The sequence below is a fragment of the Erythranthe guttata genome, chromosome 4 (assembly GCF_056151865.1).
Source record: "Erythranthe guttata isolate IM_541 chromosome 4, IM_541, whole genome shotgun sequence".
In the NCBI taxonomy this organism is placed as follows: domain Eukaryota; kingdom Viridiplantae; phylum Streptophyta; class Magnoliopsida; order Lamiales; family Phrymaceae; genus Erythranthe; species Erythranthe guttata.
Window position 1 is genome coordinate 14,059,633 of NC_142536.1, and position 15,258 is coordinate 14,074,890.

The following is a 15,258-nucleotide window of genomic DNA, read 5'->3' on the forward strand; positions in this document are numbered from 1 at the left end:
ACGAGCCGACTCGTCGAGCTCACGAGTCGGCTCGGCTCGTTTACCACCCCTAATTCTATGTTACCATGCAAAACAAACTACCTAAAGTACAATAATAATAAACGTAAATACATATAACTTATATATATATATACAACCTTTCTGGAGAAGAAGTATTCTGTTCGGTTCTTATTAAACGTAAAGCCCCTTTATATAGGAGTTAGAAGGAATCCAAATCATATAGGATTCTATGTTACCATGCAAAACAAACTACCTAAAGTACAATAATAATAAACGTAAATACATATAACTTATATATATATATATATATATATATATATATATATATATATATATATATATATATATATATATCAATATATATGTTCCAATTATGTTATAAGAAAATCTGAAAAATCGGAAATTGCAAATTCAGAATTTGGAAAAAAAAAATATATTATTTTAAAATTAAAAAAATATTCAAATTGAATTCAATGAAATACACGTTTTCAGTACTCCAATTTTAGTCAATGGTATATGTAAGCCCTTTGGCCCTTTCCACCAAAAATAAATATATATATATATATATATATATATATATATATATTAATTAAATATATATATATATTAATATTTTACATATATATGTAAAGCCCCAATTCACACACACAGACACAGACAAATCTTTTTCTAAATAGGTGTTTTCAAACTCTGCACTCTCCAGCAGCTTCAGATTACAATTTCTAATCCCACACACAAATCCACACACTAAAATCGACGAACAAAAATGGTAGGGGAAGAGAAAAGGCATCAGATGATGCAAAACTTGTTCGGCGACCAATCAGAAGAAGAGGAAGAGGAGGAGGAGGAAGAGGAGGTTGAATCTGAGCACGAATCCAATCGCCAACCTGATTACGCCTCCGTATGGATTGAATTTTCTCTATCTACCTTTTTTTTTTCTTTTTTAAATAATTTAATTCAATTGCCCCTCTTTTTTCTGATAAGATTGATTTTTTGAATTTTTTTTTGGAATTTTCTGGATTGAGTGACGTTTATTAGGTTTTGAAATTACCCGCGCTTTGAGAAATCTTTTGCTAGTTAGAAAATAGAGTTATGTTTTTTTTATGGTATATCGAATTGTCTGTTTTGTGTTTCCTTCAGAGTTTGCTCGTTTCCTTTTCCTTATAGGTTCATTAATTGATATTTGAAAGCTTCAAATTGAGCTATTCAATTATCTGTGTTGCAGTTTATTGGGTGTTGTTTGAACATTTACATTTGTGCTTGTGGAAAATCAAATTTTAATTAGAAAAAATCGCATTTTTGCATTGGAATTTGCAATTTTCTAATGAAGAGTTAAAAACCAAAAAAAAAAAGGTTTTGTAGAGATTGATGTTCTGTTTTACTGAAGTAGAAGCTATTAAATTATTGCATTGTTCGGGCATAAATAGAGTTGGATTTTTAGCACGATATTAAGTTTAATTTTTGGCGAGTTTGTTTTGTTTGAACGGCAATCAATCATAAGTTTGCAGAATGCACGGCATGACTGAAAGTATGAAATCATAATTTTACAGTCTTACACTCTATTTGTATGGTAATTAGAGTTAATAATCATCTTTTACCAGGATGAAGGGGATGGAGGACCAGAACCTGAAGATAAAGGTGAAGAAGCAGAAGTTGAGATTGAGGGTCAACCTCAGGAAGTGGATCATATAATTGGAGAGAGCGAGAATGAGAAACACCAAAGTTCTCAAGAAGTTGAAATAGGCGACCAAAGGGAAGAGAGTGAAGAAAGGTATTCGGAGAGTGACGAAGAGGATTATGGCCAACCCGTTGTAACAAGCAAAAGGCGTGATGCAGTTGTCAGCGGATCAGAAGAATCTGCCGAGAACAACTATGCTGCTAATGAGGATGAAGAAGTCAATCACGCTAGGACTCCTAGTCCTAGGTATCCTGCTATTCTCTCTCTCTCTCTCTCTCTATCTCTCTCTCTCATATATGTATATATGTATATATATGTATATATATATATATATATATATATATATATGTATATATATATATATATATATATATATATGTATATATATATATATATATGTATATATATATATATATATATATATATATATATATATATATATATATATATATATATATATATATATATATATATATATATATATATATATATATATATATATATATATATATATATATATATATGTATGTGTGTGTGTGTGTGTGTGTGTGTATACATATATATAATTTACTTCCATGGATATAATAATTTTGCAGATCACCTGGGGATGAGAAGGACGAGGACCAATTTCTGAATTCAGCTCCGGAGATTCGCGATGTTTTTGGGGACTCTGATGATGAAGACCAAGCAGAATATGAAGCTCAGAATCAAGTAGAAGAAGATGAAAATGTTTGTGCGAGGAACATTATTGCAATAACTTAATGATTTAGTTTAGGAAATGTTGGTTTGTCTGCACCAGAGGTATACTAACATATTTATCCCCGATACAGCAATCGCCCGTCGATGAAGAGAGGAATTATGAGAAAGAACTGAGGCCAGAGGATATAATACACGATGAAGATGGTCCGTACTACTCTGAAGAAGAGCAGGCTGAGGCTAAGCTCAAGGAAAAACCAACTGGTCCCCCACTGGAGTTGGAAATTCCTCTGTGCCAACCTCCAGCTGAATCCAACAAGGTTTATTTCTACTCCTTTTCCGTTTTGTGCACTTAAGCAGGACTTTGAGTATTCAAATGGATCACTTTGTATTAATCTCGATTCCATTACATTGAAGTTTACATTCTTGATAACCATTCAAGGAACAAACTTTTGAATACTGTGAGGATGTAGTGAAGTGACAGAGATACCTTCATATACCTGAATTATATAGTCAGGGCTGCCTGTAAATTATGCAACTGTTGTTTGGAACTTAGGCTGGATTTAATTGATGTTTGTTACGACATAGTTTGTTTTTAGCAGGAAATAGAAGATCAGTCAGTACTTTTCACATTTAGGAAGTTATAGGCGGGTTTTCGATTGTAGATATGAACATTAATATTCTTTTGTTGCAGATGAATATGATCAAAGTTTCTAATATAATGGGCGTAGATCCTAAACCTTTCGATCCTCATACATATGTGGAAGAGGATCTTTATGTAACCGACGAATCTGGATCACAAAAGCGGATACGGCTAGAGAATAATGTTGTTCGGTGGAGGAAGGTCAAAAAACCAGATGGCACATCATCTGTAAGTGAAGTTGTCCCTTTTGCACTCCATTCTCAATTTCTCACGCATTTGATTGAGATTCTTTAATACTTATTCTCTGTAAATTGCAGCAACCAATCATTATGGATTTTTTTCTTTCTTTTTGTAATCATTATTTGCTTGGTTACTATTCTGACGCTTTCTTTATTAGATTACTTAATTTATGCACTAACATTGGAGTTTCGTTTTGTGTTAAATCACATACAATTTCATAGCTTCCGATTGTTCTCTTGAGTTATGTTCTAAGAAGAAATCTATCACGTTCTTTTTGTTCCCCATTACAGTACATGTATGTAGAGGAATAAGATTTAGTGAGGCCAGGATGACCCACATACTTATGGAATCGCTGTGTAAATAACCTATTCTTAATTTGGGTAAAGGATGAATAGCCCTGCTAGTTTATATGTGTTTAGATGAGCTATAGTTTCTATTTATTCCTTTAAAGATGGATGTAGTAAAGATAAGAAAAGAACATGCATAACTTATACGGCCTCTAGCTTGGTTCTGAATGTGCGTACATTTTTTTCTAAATGAAAACACCATAGTATGCATTATAGTACAAGATGGTTTCACCTGGTATGAGTAAGACCTACCCAAGCTTGAGCTGTTTCACGCTTATGTTCCAGTTGTGTTTTATATATGAATGTACATTGTGATAAAATAAATTGGAATAGAATCAGGAAATCAACTGATAAACAAAATTAGATGTTCTAGACATGTAACCTTCGGCGACTCTTCGACCTTCTAATTCATTTTGTTCCTTGATTGTTTTTATTTAGCTATGTAAGTTTATACACGTGTCTTTGTTGACAACTAGGACATGATGGAACTACATATGACAAGCTTATGCTCAATCTTATTAGGGTTTATGACTAATGAGCCAACCTTGAACCTGACGTAGAAAATATAGAGACAGCTTAAACTTATTACCGTTGGTACATTGATAGCTCAGCTTTGACCATTGGAAGCTTACATGAAATGCAAGAAGCCGAAAGTAGAAATCTAGGAGTGAACTGAAAAACAAGTACTACTGATTTCTAATTCAGGGGACGGCCAAGCTATAAGTCTATAATATGATTAAGCTCATCAATTGCATGCAATGCTGATGTTTTGCATTCATATGCCTTTGTTAATCTCATTATGGTGTGGATTTTCTGCAATTTCTAATATAGATTCCAAAAGGGTCCACTATATCATGTTTACCAGTTGAATTACTAGATTGACCTCAACCTCTCTGGATGTAAGAGATTTTGATACAGCCTAGGTTTTGCCATATCTCGAGTATCTTTGATGTCTCTAGGTCACATGTTTAAACGCATCCTCGTAAGTAGTAGTTTAACCCTGCATTCTAGGTTTCATTCTTGAGCATTGGGAAAATAACTTATTCTTGCTGTAATTGGGACATATCACCCTTCCCGAATCTGCCATATGTTTGCGTTCAGTGATCTCATATAAACTTACTAATCTGTGTAGATTGAAAGCAATGCTCGGTTTGTGGAATGGTCAGATGGGAGTCTGCAGTTACTTATTGGAAACGAAGTGCTTGATATATCTAAGCAAGATGCTCAACACGAACAAGCTCATCTTTTCGTCAGGCATGGAAAGGTAAAGTTGGTTTATTTTTTTATTTTTTTTAATTTATTTATTAAATATATAACAAGCCATAAGTTTGGGGATTTGCATGGAAAGTAATGAGCATAAAGATCTTTGGCATCTGAAATTCCTTTGCTGGCTGCATCTATCCTAGTAACTATGATGGTCAATCTTTTACTGATCAGCAGTTAATATTGTCTTTCGCCTTTGCAGGGTATTCTCCAATCTCAGGGTCGAATTTTATCAAAAATGAGGTTTATGCCATCATCCTTGACTTCAAAATCTCATCGTTTATTGACCGCTCTTGTTGATTCACGCAACAAAAAGGTTTACAAAGTCAAGAACTGCGTCACTGACATCGACCCTGAGAGAGAGAAGGAGAAAAAAGAGAAGGTAATCTTAATTCTCAGTTATCAATCTAATTTATCCGCCATAGCTCATTAGCTTAATGAATCTTCACTTTCAATCTCTTATTGGCTTCTTAGGCTGTTAGTCAATCAATTAAAGCTACTGAACTTCTTAGTCGGAAGAAGGAGAAGGTAACCCGTAAATATACGCAACCCATCCGTAGGGAGCGTCAGCTTTCGCCTGGTTTTCTCGAGGATGCACTTGAAGAGGTTAGATTGTTGTTTCATTTAAATTTTTCTTTCCGAACTAAAATATAAAATACTAGGCATCTTTTAATTGATACTTTACCTAACTACAGCAGAAAAAAGAAGTTAACTTGTAGGAAAATAATAATTATCGTGTTTACATTCATTAGGAGGACGACCAAGATTATTATGGATCTCGGAGATCTTCTGGTCGCCATCGCTTCGAGGAAGACCTAGAAATGGAAGCTCGAGCAGAGAAGCGCATGCTCAATGCAAAGAAGGCATGTGATAAAACTTCATCACTACACTCTCGACTCTGTCTGATGGAATTTGTAATTTACGCTATATCTTGAAAAATAAGGATTTTATTTTATTTTTTATACTTTCAGGGACATGGGCCTAAAGATGTACCTCGCAAGGGCGCCTCGTCAGCTGCTAAATCATCTCGATATCCGGTAGACTTTTCCGATAGCGAGAAGGAGGAGTCTGAGTACGAGACTGAAGGGGAAGAAGAAGATGAACGTTCACCACCACGTAGAAGCAATCAAGAAGATGATGTTGAAGAAGATGAAGAACGTGAACAAGGAGAGGAAGAAGAGACTTATGCAGAATCAGAAGAAGAGGTAATAAGCTAAATTTTCTCTAAATCACATTTAGCACCCCTGTGTTGTATCAAATTGCTAAAGTACTCCCTATTTTATTAATATTAGCAAAAATCTCCCGATGATACATTTTTTAGCACACACCCCCCTGAAATCATGAGTTTTTTTGGCGGTAGTTTACTAAAAAAGTTGAACTATAGAGGGTTTTTGCTAATATTAATAACGTGGGTAGCCTTTTAACAATTAGAGTAAACACGAGGGTGTTGAATGTAATAAAACCAAACAAATTAGTGCCTTGACTTGGGTTAACCCGATAAAAAAATCTGCAGTACAGATTTAACAAGTTTTGCTTTCGGAATACTTGTTATGTGTTGTGTGTGTGTCACAACTCTTCGGCCCAATCAGTTTCTCTGAAATGATGCCTAATTTCCTTTCTTGTCGATTATTTAGCAGGAACCCAAGCAGAAGAGTAGGGATTCAAGAGGCAGCCTAAAAAGGAAGGAGATTGAGTCAGATGAGGACTCTCCTCCAAGGAAAGCTACAACCCATCGGCGAATGAAAATGGTTTACGAGAGCGATGACGAATAAGACGACGATTTTTAATCTTACAAGATATTATTATCTTACTCTCTCTCTCTCTCTCTATCGCAAGACTTTCCGCAACTTGCATCTTCATGTGTACACTTTGCTAGATTTTATAGAGAACTATTACAAATTTTCTCTTAAAGGTATATCTACATATATGCAATTTAATGCACATTGTCAGTTTGTCAAGTCTATTTCGGATGCATATACAATATATATATATATATATATATATATATATATATATATATATATATATATATATATATATATATATATATATATATATATATGTTCATCAAAGTGAAGTATCTTTGCTCATATGGGACTTCTAAGAGATGTTTGGATGTTAATGGAAACGTGACATGTTGAAATATGTAGTAGTAAGAAGTATCTTTCGTCATCGCTCTTGTAAACCAAAGTGCATATTGATAATCATGTTGGTATTTTGTCATGTGATAAGTTTTATTATTTGATTTAGTTAGAATTAGTCAAATTATATGTTTAATTAGTTTGCATGAATTAAATTAGTGGGATAGTGTGAATAAGGGGTTAGTGGGGTGGTAGTTTAATTATTATTTATGAGTATTATAAATAGGGTAATTAGAATGTTACGTATATTATGAAGTTATGAATCAATTAATCTCCTTTGTCTTCTCTTAATTCTCCTAATCCATATCTCTCGATTTCTTCTTAATTCTTGAATTATGTTTCCTTGCTCAAATTACCACGTAACAATGGTATCAGAGCTGTTATGTTCCATGGAGGCACGTAACCAGTCAGATGCTGAATTTCGTGCTAAGGTTATTGAACCCTAGCTCGACACGAATTCAATTTCGACAAAATACACAACACCCTCCAAATTGCCTTCACCGAGCTTCGAGCTCTAAGAGCCTCTTCCGAACTCGAAAATGATGTCAACCCCTTTGTTGTGGGAGAAACATTACTATTGGTCAAGCAAAAAATAAATATACCTACAACACACTCAACTCCAAACCCTGCCTCAAATACAAACCTCAAACAACAAATTCCAAAAGTCGCGGCGGAAAACGCAACGGAATGGATTTTTCAAGCCAAGCAATATTTTGAATTTCAAAGTATTGCCGAAGATCAGCAGGTGCACCTCGATTACTTTCGTTTGGAAGGAATCACTTTTGAATGGAATCGCAGGTTAACTGGGTTTAAGGGCCCGTCAGCAGGGGAAGATTTTACTAAGGCGTTGCTCTACTGTTTTAGCCCTACCGAATTTGACGATCCTTGCGAAGTCCTCACTTGTTTCATGAAACAAACATCCATTGATGCCATTTATCAAGAAGAGTTCGAGCGACTCCCTCAAATAATTGATGGATCACCAAACCAACTGAATTCACAAAACGATCCCATACACGTATCAAGACTATATCCTTGAGGACAAGGATATTTCGAGCGGGGGGAATGGTAAGTTTTATTATTCGATTTAGTTACTATTAGTCAAATTATATGTTAGTGGGTAGTTTTTAATTAGTTTGCATGAATTAAATTAGTGGGATAGTGTGATTAAGGGGTTAGTGGGGTGGTAGTTTAATTATTATTTATGAGTATTATAAATAGGGTAATTAAAATGTTACGTGATATAAAATATATGAATCAATTATCTTCCATTGTCTTCTCTAATTCTTCTCCTAATTCTAATTCTCTTAATTCATATCTCTCGATTTCTTCTTAACTCTCAAACTATGTTTTCTTGCTCAAATTACCATCTTGATACAATGACGAGGAGTGCCAAATGCAATCGTCAATTAACGAAAATATTTTTAGAAACAAAAGTAAACACATTTAACTCTCTGTCACACCTCTTACTTTTTTTGGCTATTTCAAAATTAAACACAATTGTTTGAAAATTTAACTCCAATATCTTTATATTGTAATTTTGACCCCAATTGACTTTTTTTCTGAAAACCTTTTTCTTTTCTGATTTTTTTTCCCGACAGGTCAACCGTCGGTTTCCAGCATTGATTTTTTTTTTTAAAACTTGTTTTTTCTTAAAAAAATATTTTAATTAATATTACTGTCTTGGCCTGCGATTTTACTGTATTTGACCGTAATATTACTATCTCCAATAGTAATGTTACTGTCTCATGCAATAATATTATTGTTTAAGACAATAATATTAGTAATATTGTTGTTCGAGACAGTAATATTAGTAGGGACAGTAATATTATTGTTTGAAATAGTAATATTACTGTTTGGATCAGTAATATTACTGTTTTGGCATTTAATATTACTATCTCACACAATAGTTTTGTTGTTAACACAATAATATAGAGAAAAAAAAAGTTTCAGAAAAAGAAAAGTCAACGTCGGAGACCGCTGGAAAAAGTTTCAGAAAAAAAAAGTCAACGACCTGTGAGACCTGCGGTTTATCTGGTCGGAAAAAAAATTTCAAAATTTTTTTTATGAAAATGAGGGTTAATGTGATATATTTGATCAAATTCAGGGTCAATGTGCAATATTGATAAAGTTAGAATATAATAGATGTAATTCATGAAAATTATAGTATGAAGGATATTTTAGACAAAGATATGAGAACAGATTATGTAGACCTATGTTCATTTAAGTCCTTGTGATGGACATATTTACTGTTTATATATATATATATATATATATATATATATATATATATATATATATATATATAAACGGATGGAATTCTTAACCAAGGATTGTAAGCTTGTAAATGTATATAGACTTGTACAGGGGCACCATATTTTTATCTAATCTATTACTAACAAACAATAAACTATACTTTTATCTCCATGTTGAGAGATACACTTGAATTGCCTATCGAGGGTGTAAGATTATCATGTCAAGCAACGAAGTCAACATACCATTTAAGGAGTATATGCACTTTAGAAACCAGGTATTTCCCGACTCTATATTAAAACGGCGGGGCCGGTCCTAAGATCACGAAGCCCTATTATAATATGGTTTTTTGGCACGTACTTTTTTATTTTGATAAAGCAAATCTATGGACTTTTTGTATTTATAAGTTTGTTTAGTTCGTATAAATGATAATCTACTGCAATATATAGTTACCCAACTTGATGATTAGTGGTGAGATTGATTTTATACTATGGTTGCGAGCGACTCCATAGAAATTCATGTTCTATTACATTTTAGAAGATACCTATAGTTAATAGATTTTTTAAGGAGTTTCCTAGGAAACTTTACAATTTTGTTATAAATTTCTACCTACAAATAGTTACTGGCGCTCTGTCTTACCGATTATTTTTCTGATTCCAATAGGATAAAGCTTGATGAAGAATAGACTGACCGTGACAGCGTGACGTATCAACATTCTTTATTACAATATTTAAAATTAAGAATTATTATTATATATTTTTTACGAACTTCTTATTATGACCTCGTTTGCTTAGTGTTATTAAGTTATATTGACTTAAGGTGTCCGTTTGACTAACCTTATTATAGACAGTTGATAAGCTCTAATGTCTCATAAGTTGTTCTAAGAGTTGGTAAGCTGTTAAGTCTTATTTTTCGAATCAATCTTTAAAGTGTTTGGTTAATGAAAATATAAACTATTTTTACCCATTAGAAGATCTTAAATTTAAAAATTGGGGTAATGGTATTTTTACAATCTTAAAAGCTCTTCAACATATTTAAAAAAATAAAATTATCAAATACTTTGAAAGAGCTTATAAAATCTTAAACATCCCTTAAGCTTACCCGTGTTGGGTAAACTTATTTAAATCATCTGATAAGCTCCTACATCTGATAAAATGTTTTAGGAGCTATAAACTGTTAGATATTATTTTAAAAATTATTTTTAAGGTCTTTGGATAAGTAACTTATAAGTTACTTTCAGTTTATATGAGTTGTTCAGATGTTTGGAAATATAAAATTTGATTATCCCCTTACTGGTAATTTTGTATTTTGAGTGTTTTGAAAAAAGTGTGGTGTAAGTACTTTTTTTCTTAAAAACATTTTATAAGCTCTCTAACAGCTTATTTTTGAAAAGAATAAGATTTTTCGTAAATTTTTTACCCGACACCATTTAACAGCTTATAAGCCCTTAAACATCTTATAAGATGTTTTTAGGAGCTTATAAGGTTAGCCAAATAGGCTCGTAGATCACTGCTACCCGACAAATCTACTTTCAGGCAAATAACAAGAAATATAATAAGACATGCTCACAATAATTCTAATTTCCACAGGAAATAATAAGGCATTTTCATAGCACTAATTATATACTGGAGATTACCCAACATATGTCATTTTACCAGGATTATCATAGAATAAATGCACTAATGATTTCAAGATAAATATATACTCCATACATTTCATGCCATTAAATGGATCTACCATGCATCTCTTACTAAATCGATTTGCAAGGATTAAGGCTTACTTGAAAAGCCAAAATTCAAATATTACAGAGACTATTATACATTCTCTCAGATCACCATTTCACGAACAAACCAAAATTTACAAATTCTTCAAGTATCCTCGTTTCACAAATGATCGATTGCATTTCCACGATCACCCAAATTACAGATTCTTTGAGTATCCTCGTCTCACGAACAATTGTCTTTCCACGATTATAACGAGCATTTTGTGTTGATAACGTGTTGTAAGATGATCCTATATAATATAGTTCTTTTGATTTGGTAATTGTGGAATAATGTAGTGGAGTACAGTGGAAAAAACTAGAGAAAAAGAGAAACATAGAATGCAAAGAACATATTAGTAGAGAAAAAAAAAATATACAGTTCATATTGAGAGGGGGTTTTCTCATTAGATGGTGATCACCGGAAGTTACAAAAAGAGTTATATATGGAAGTTACGTAAGAGTTACATCTCCACTAACCATATAATAGACATGAGAAGTTAATAAGCTAATAGAAAATTAAAACCCATTAAGTGGTTATGTTATTATTTACAACACTCTACTTAATTTCATTAAAGAATTTAACTAGAGAGTTAGTTAAAAGATGTTAATTAAAGAGAATTCAACATGTATAAAGTTGAGATTATCAGTGAAATCCCCCAACTCATATGGGTTAATGAGGGTGGATCCTACCCCATTTCAAATATTAGTGTTACCGCCCTTAATTTACCCTTATATCAATAACATATAATTTACGTTTTGTACCTAAACCCTAATCAATCGTCTCTTCTCCTCTTCTCACTTTTTCCTCCACATATCTTCTCCCCGCCTCCGTTTCCGCCCGCGGCTCTTTGTCTCAGCCACCACCGCTGCCCAGCCCCCGCGATTCCACTTATGCCCGCCGCCGATCTATGCCTCATCCCCATCACTCTCGCGCCCCACCCGCCGTGATTCCATCTTGCCGCCGCCCTGTGCTCAGTCGCCACCACTGATGTTGCGCCTCACCCAGCAAGGATTCCACCTCGGCACCGCCTCCCCCTTCCACCTCCAGTCGTAGCCATCATTCTATTTTTTCTAATGCTTTTGATGTTGGGTATCTTTCGAAGAAAAATAATTATTTTCGTTATTTTGGTATTTTTTTAGTTGTTTTCGATAGTTTTAAATTATCTTAGACATTTTCTTAGTTGATTTTCGTTTAATAGTTGATTTGATTTTTTCAGTTGTTTTCAATAAATGTGCCCTGATAGAAGATATAAAAACAAAAACAAAAAATATTCAAAATGAAGAGAATTGTAGTTGATTTATTTTTAGTTATTTTCAATATTTTTTTAGTTGATTTTGATTATTCGTAATTTGTTTCAATAATAAGTAGTAATTTGCCAATTTGGTAAATTTGTTGGGAAAAAAACCGAAAAAATGAATTAAAATTAGATTCAATAAAAACAAAAAAATATAGTTGATTTTTAGAAATATTTGTAGTTGATTTTGAAAATAATCTAGTTGTTTTCGGAAATATTATAATTGATTTTGGAATAACAATACTGTAAAAAAAATTGCTGAAAAAATATAAAGTTACTTTAAAAAAATATTTTAAAAAATTAATTTTATCTAAATATATAAAACAAAAAAAAAAGAAATGAAAAAGGCATCAAGTGAGAAATGAGTTGTGAATTGTGAGGGTAAACTTGGAATAAAAGAAAAGGTGGATCTCCCACTAATAATGAAAAAAATGGCTGGATCCACCTATTAAAAATGGATAATTAGTGAGAACCCCCAAAACTTTTGGGTATATTAGTGTGGATCCCACCCTTTTACATTATTAGTGAGACCTCCTTATTTATAAAATAAAATTAATATTTATTAGGGGGACAACTAAAACAAATCCCAATTTTTTTTTACTTCAGTACGACCAAGTTTAAAACCATTTTTATAGAAGTTTTTGACAACTTTTTCTTAGTTTAAAATCATAAATAAAAAAAATTATTAGCAAAGTACAAAAATGCCCTTCATCAAACAAAATACAATTTGTACAAACAAATTTTTTATTCCTCATTTCAATACCAGGAAAAAAAAAGAAAAACAAATCCTCTCTTCTTCTCCCCAATCTCAAATCCCTTAAACGCTATCTTCTTCATCTTCTTAAATCCTCCAAAACATCTCCAAATTCAAAAAAATCAAACCTCACAAAACTTATAAAATGGAGTTATAAGACAATAATATGGTAGTATATATGGAAGGAGAACCCATTAAGATATGTATCCATGTTTTTTTTTAGCTTCGAAGTCGATTTTGAAGTTTTTTTTTTGAAACCCGTCGGTAATTTTCGACACATACAGGTCGATTTTTTGGTCAATTTTCGACACCAACGTGTCGAAAAATATGTTTAAAAAAAAAACAAATTTCGACACATACCTGTCGAAATTGGGAGAAATTTCGACAGGTATGTGTCGAAATTTGATTTTTTTTTTTTTTTTTTTCTAAATATATTTTTCGACACATTGGTGTTGAAAATTGACCAAAAAATCGACCTGTATGTGTCGAAAATTGTCGGCCGATTTCAAAATAAAAAAAACTTCAAAATCGACTTCGAAGCTCAAAAAAGACATCGATACTTACCTTAATGCGTTCTCCTTCCATATATACTACCATATTATTGTCTTATAACTCCATTTTATAAGTTTTGTGAGGTTTTAATTTCTTTAGTTTTGAGATTTTTTAGAAGGATTTGTTATGAGGAAGAAGAAGGAAGAGGTTGAGGGATTTGTGAAGAAGAAGATGCTAAATTTCAATGTAATATATCTAGTTTGCCCTTTATGTAATATTATTTAATATTTGACCTGTTTCTCTTTTTTTCCTTACGTTCTTTCTCTCCACCACCCCTTCCTTCTCTTTTATGTTCATGCTATCGTTCTTTCCGTCGAGGAATGCAACCTCTTCTTTGCCTACAAAAACATCATCAATCGAGCAGAACGAGGAGAGCTGCGAAGACAAGAGCCCCGTGTCCTCTATCACAACCTACAGATCCAGATTGAGGAGCTCTCCTCCATTTCCGGTGCGCGGCATCCTGAAGCTTTTCGATTCCAAGCTCATCGGATTCGCCGCTTAGAAGTATGTTTCTATGTATTCGTGTCCTTGTTTTCCCCCCCTTTTTTGTTACATTTATTTGGAATATGAAATTTATATACTATGTCGATCTGTTGTGTATACGACCTACTTAGTATGGATTGAATCGAATTAGGTATATTATTTTAGATTAGAAGATCAGACTAATTTTAGACGAAGGTTGGGATTGTTATGGGTTTTTTAATTTACGTTAATGATTTGCCGACTTGAAAATTATGCTTTAAGCTTATTGTTTTTTCCTTAGATCTATGGATCTTCTAGTGAGCTAATAGCACAGACCCCCCTGTGTTATTTCTAATTGGTGAAAAACACCTCGTGTTAAAAATATTAGCAAAAAACCCCCTATATAGTGTTTTGCAAAGCACACCAGTCCCTGTTTCGAAATTGAATGTTGACTTCTATGAAATGACTGAACTACCCTTACAAAAGAAATATTAAAAAAAAAACCCAACAAAACGCTAAAATCAATTGCAACAAAACCCAACCCATGTCTTCTTCTCCAACGCTACGGAAAAATAATGTCCATACCTCATATCTTGCCACAATCAAATCTCGGCTGACGGGGAAGATATACAGTATGAAACCACCTTTTCCACTCTCCGGCGAGCGGTCCAACACTACCGTCGAGATAGATGGGCCGTGGGCGGGGAAAGAATTTCGAGAATTTGGCGGTGGAGGGTCAGGGTGTCTGTGGCGTGGCGAGAAGAGCGGAGGAGGCGGGTGGTAGAAGAAAGGGGTACCGGCGGCGGCGTGAAAAGGGGATTGCCGGAGGTGGTATTGTGAGTTTGGTGGTGGTGGTAATTTTAATAGGGAAGAAGAAGAATTTTAGGGAGGACATGTTCTTTCTCTCTGTTGGAGGCGGTAGCTTGACGAGGTGATTGCCGGTGGTGGTGGTGGTGGTGGTGGAGGTGGTGGTGGTGTTGGTGGTGTGCAGGTGGTTTCGCACTCTCGCTTCAACAGGGGGAAGAAATTTTGGGGAAGATCAATTTCTCTCTGTTCTTTTACATAAAAATATATGTTATTTTTTTTATTTAAGAAATTTTAAAAATTGCAATTTGATCCAAATTTTTGGGTTATTTATATTTAAATCAAATTGGAATTTTTCTTTCTTTTACAAA

General features: G+C 33.3%; 1 protein-coding gene across 2 annotated transcripts; it reads left to right on the top strand.

The window, feature by feature from the left end:
- The first annotated feature begins 620 nt into the window (after positions 1 to 620).
- On the top strand, positions 621 to 6,825 carry VIP4 (leo1-like family protein). 2 transcript variants are annotated; one of them, XM_012998440.2, is made up of 11 exons: positions 621 to 901; positions 1,602 to 1,924; positions 2,275 to 2,407; positions 2,509 to 2,694; positions 3,069 to 3,245; positions 4,737 to 4,868; positions 5,070 to 5,249; positions 5,342 to 5,473; positions 5,620 to 5,730; positions 5,839 to 6,072; positions 6,505 to 6,825. In XM_012998440.2, exons 1-11 carry the CDS (start codon positions 767 to 769, stop codon positions 6,637 to 6,639), a joined length of 1,878 nt encoding a protein of 625 aa, XP_012853894.2. In that variant the 5' UTR covers positions 621 to 766; the 3' UTR covers positions 6,640 to 6,825. The 2 variants fall into 2 exon arrangements, with proteins under 2 accessions (XP_012853894.2, XP_012853893.2); XM_012998439.2 differs by having other exon boundaries at positions 628 to 901; positions 6,502 to 6,825.
- Positions 6,826 to 15,258: the final 8,433 nt, after the last annotated feature.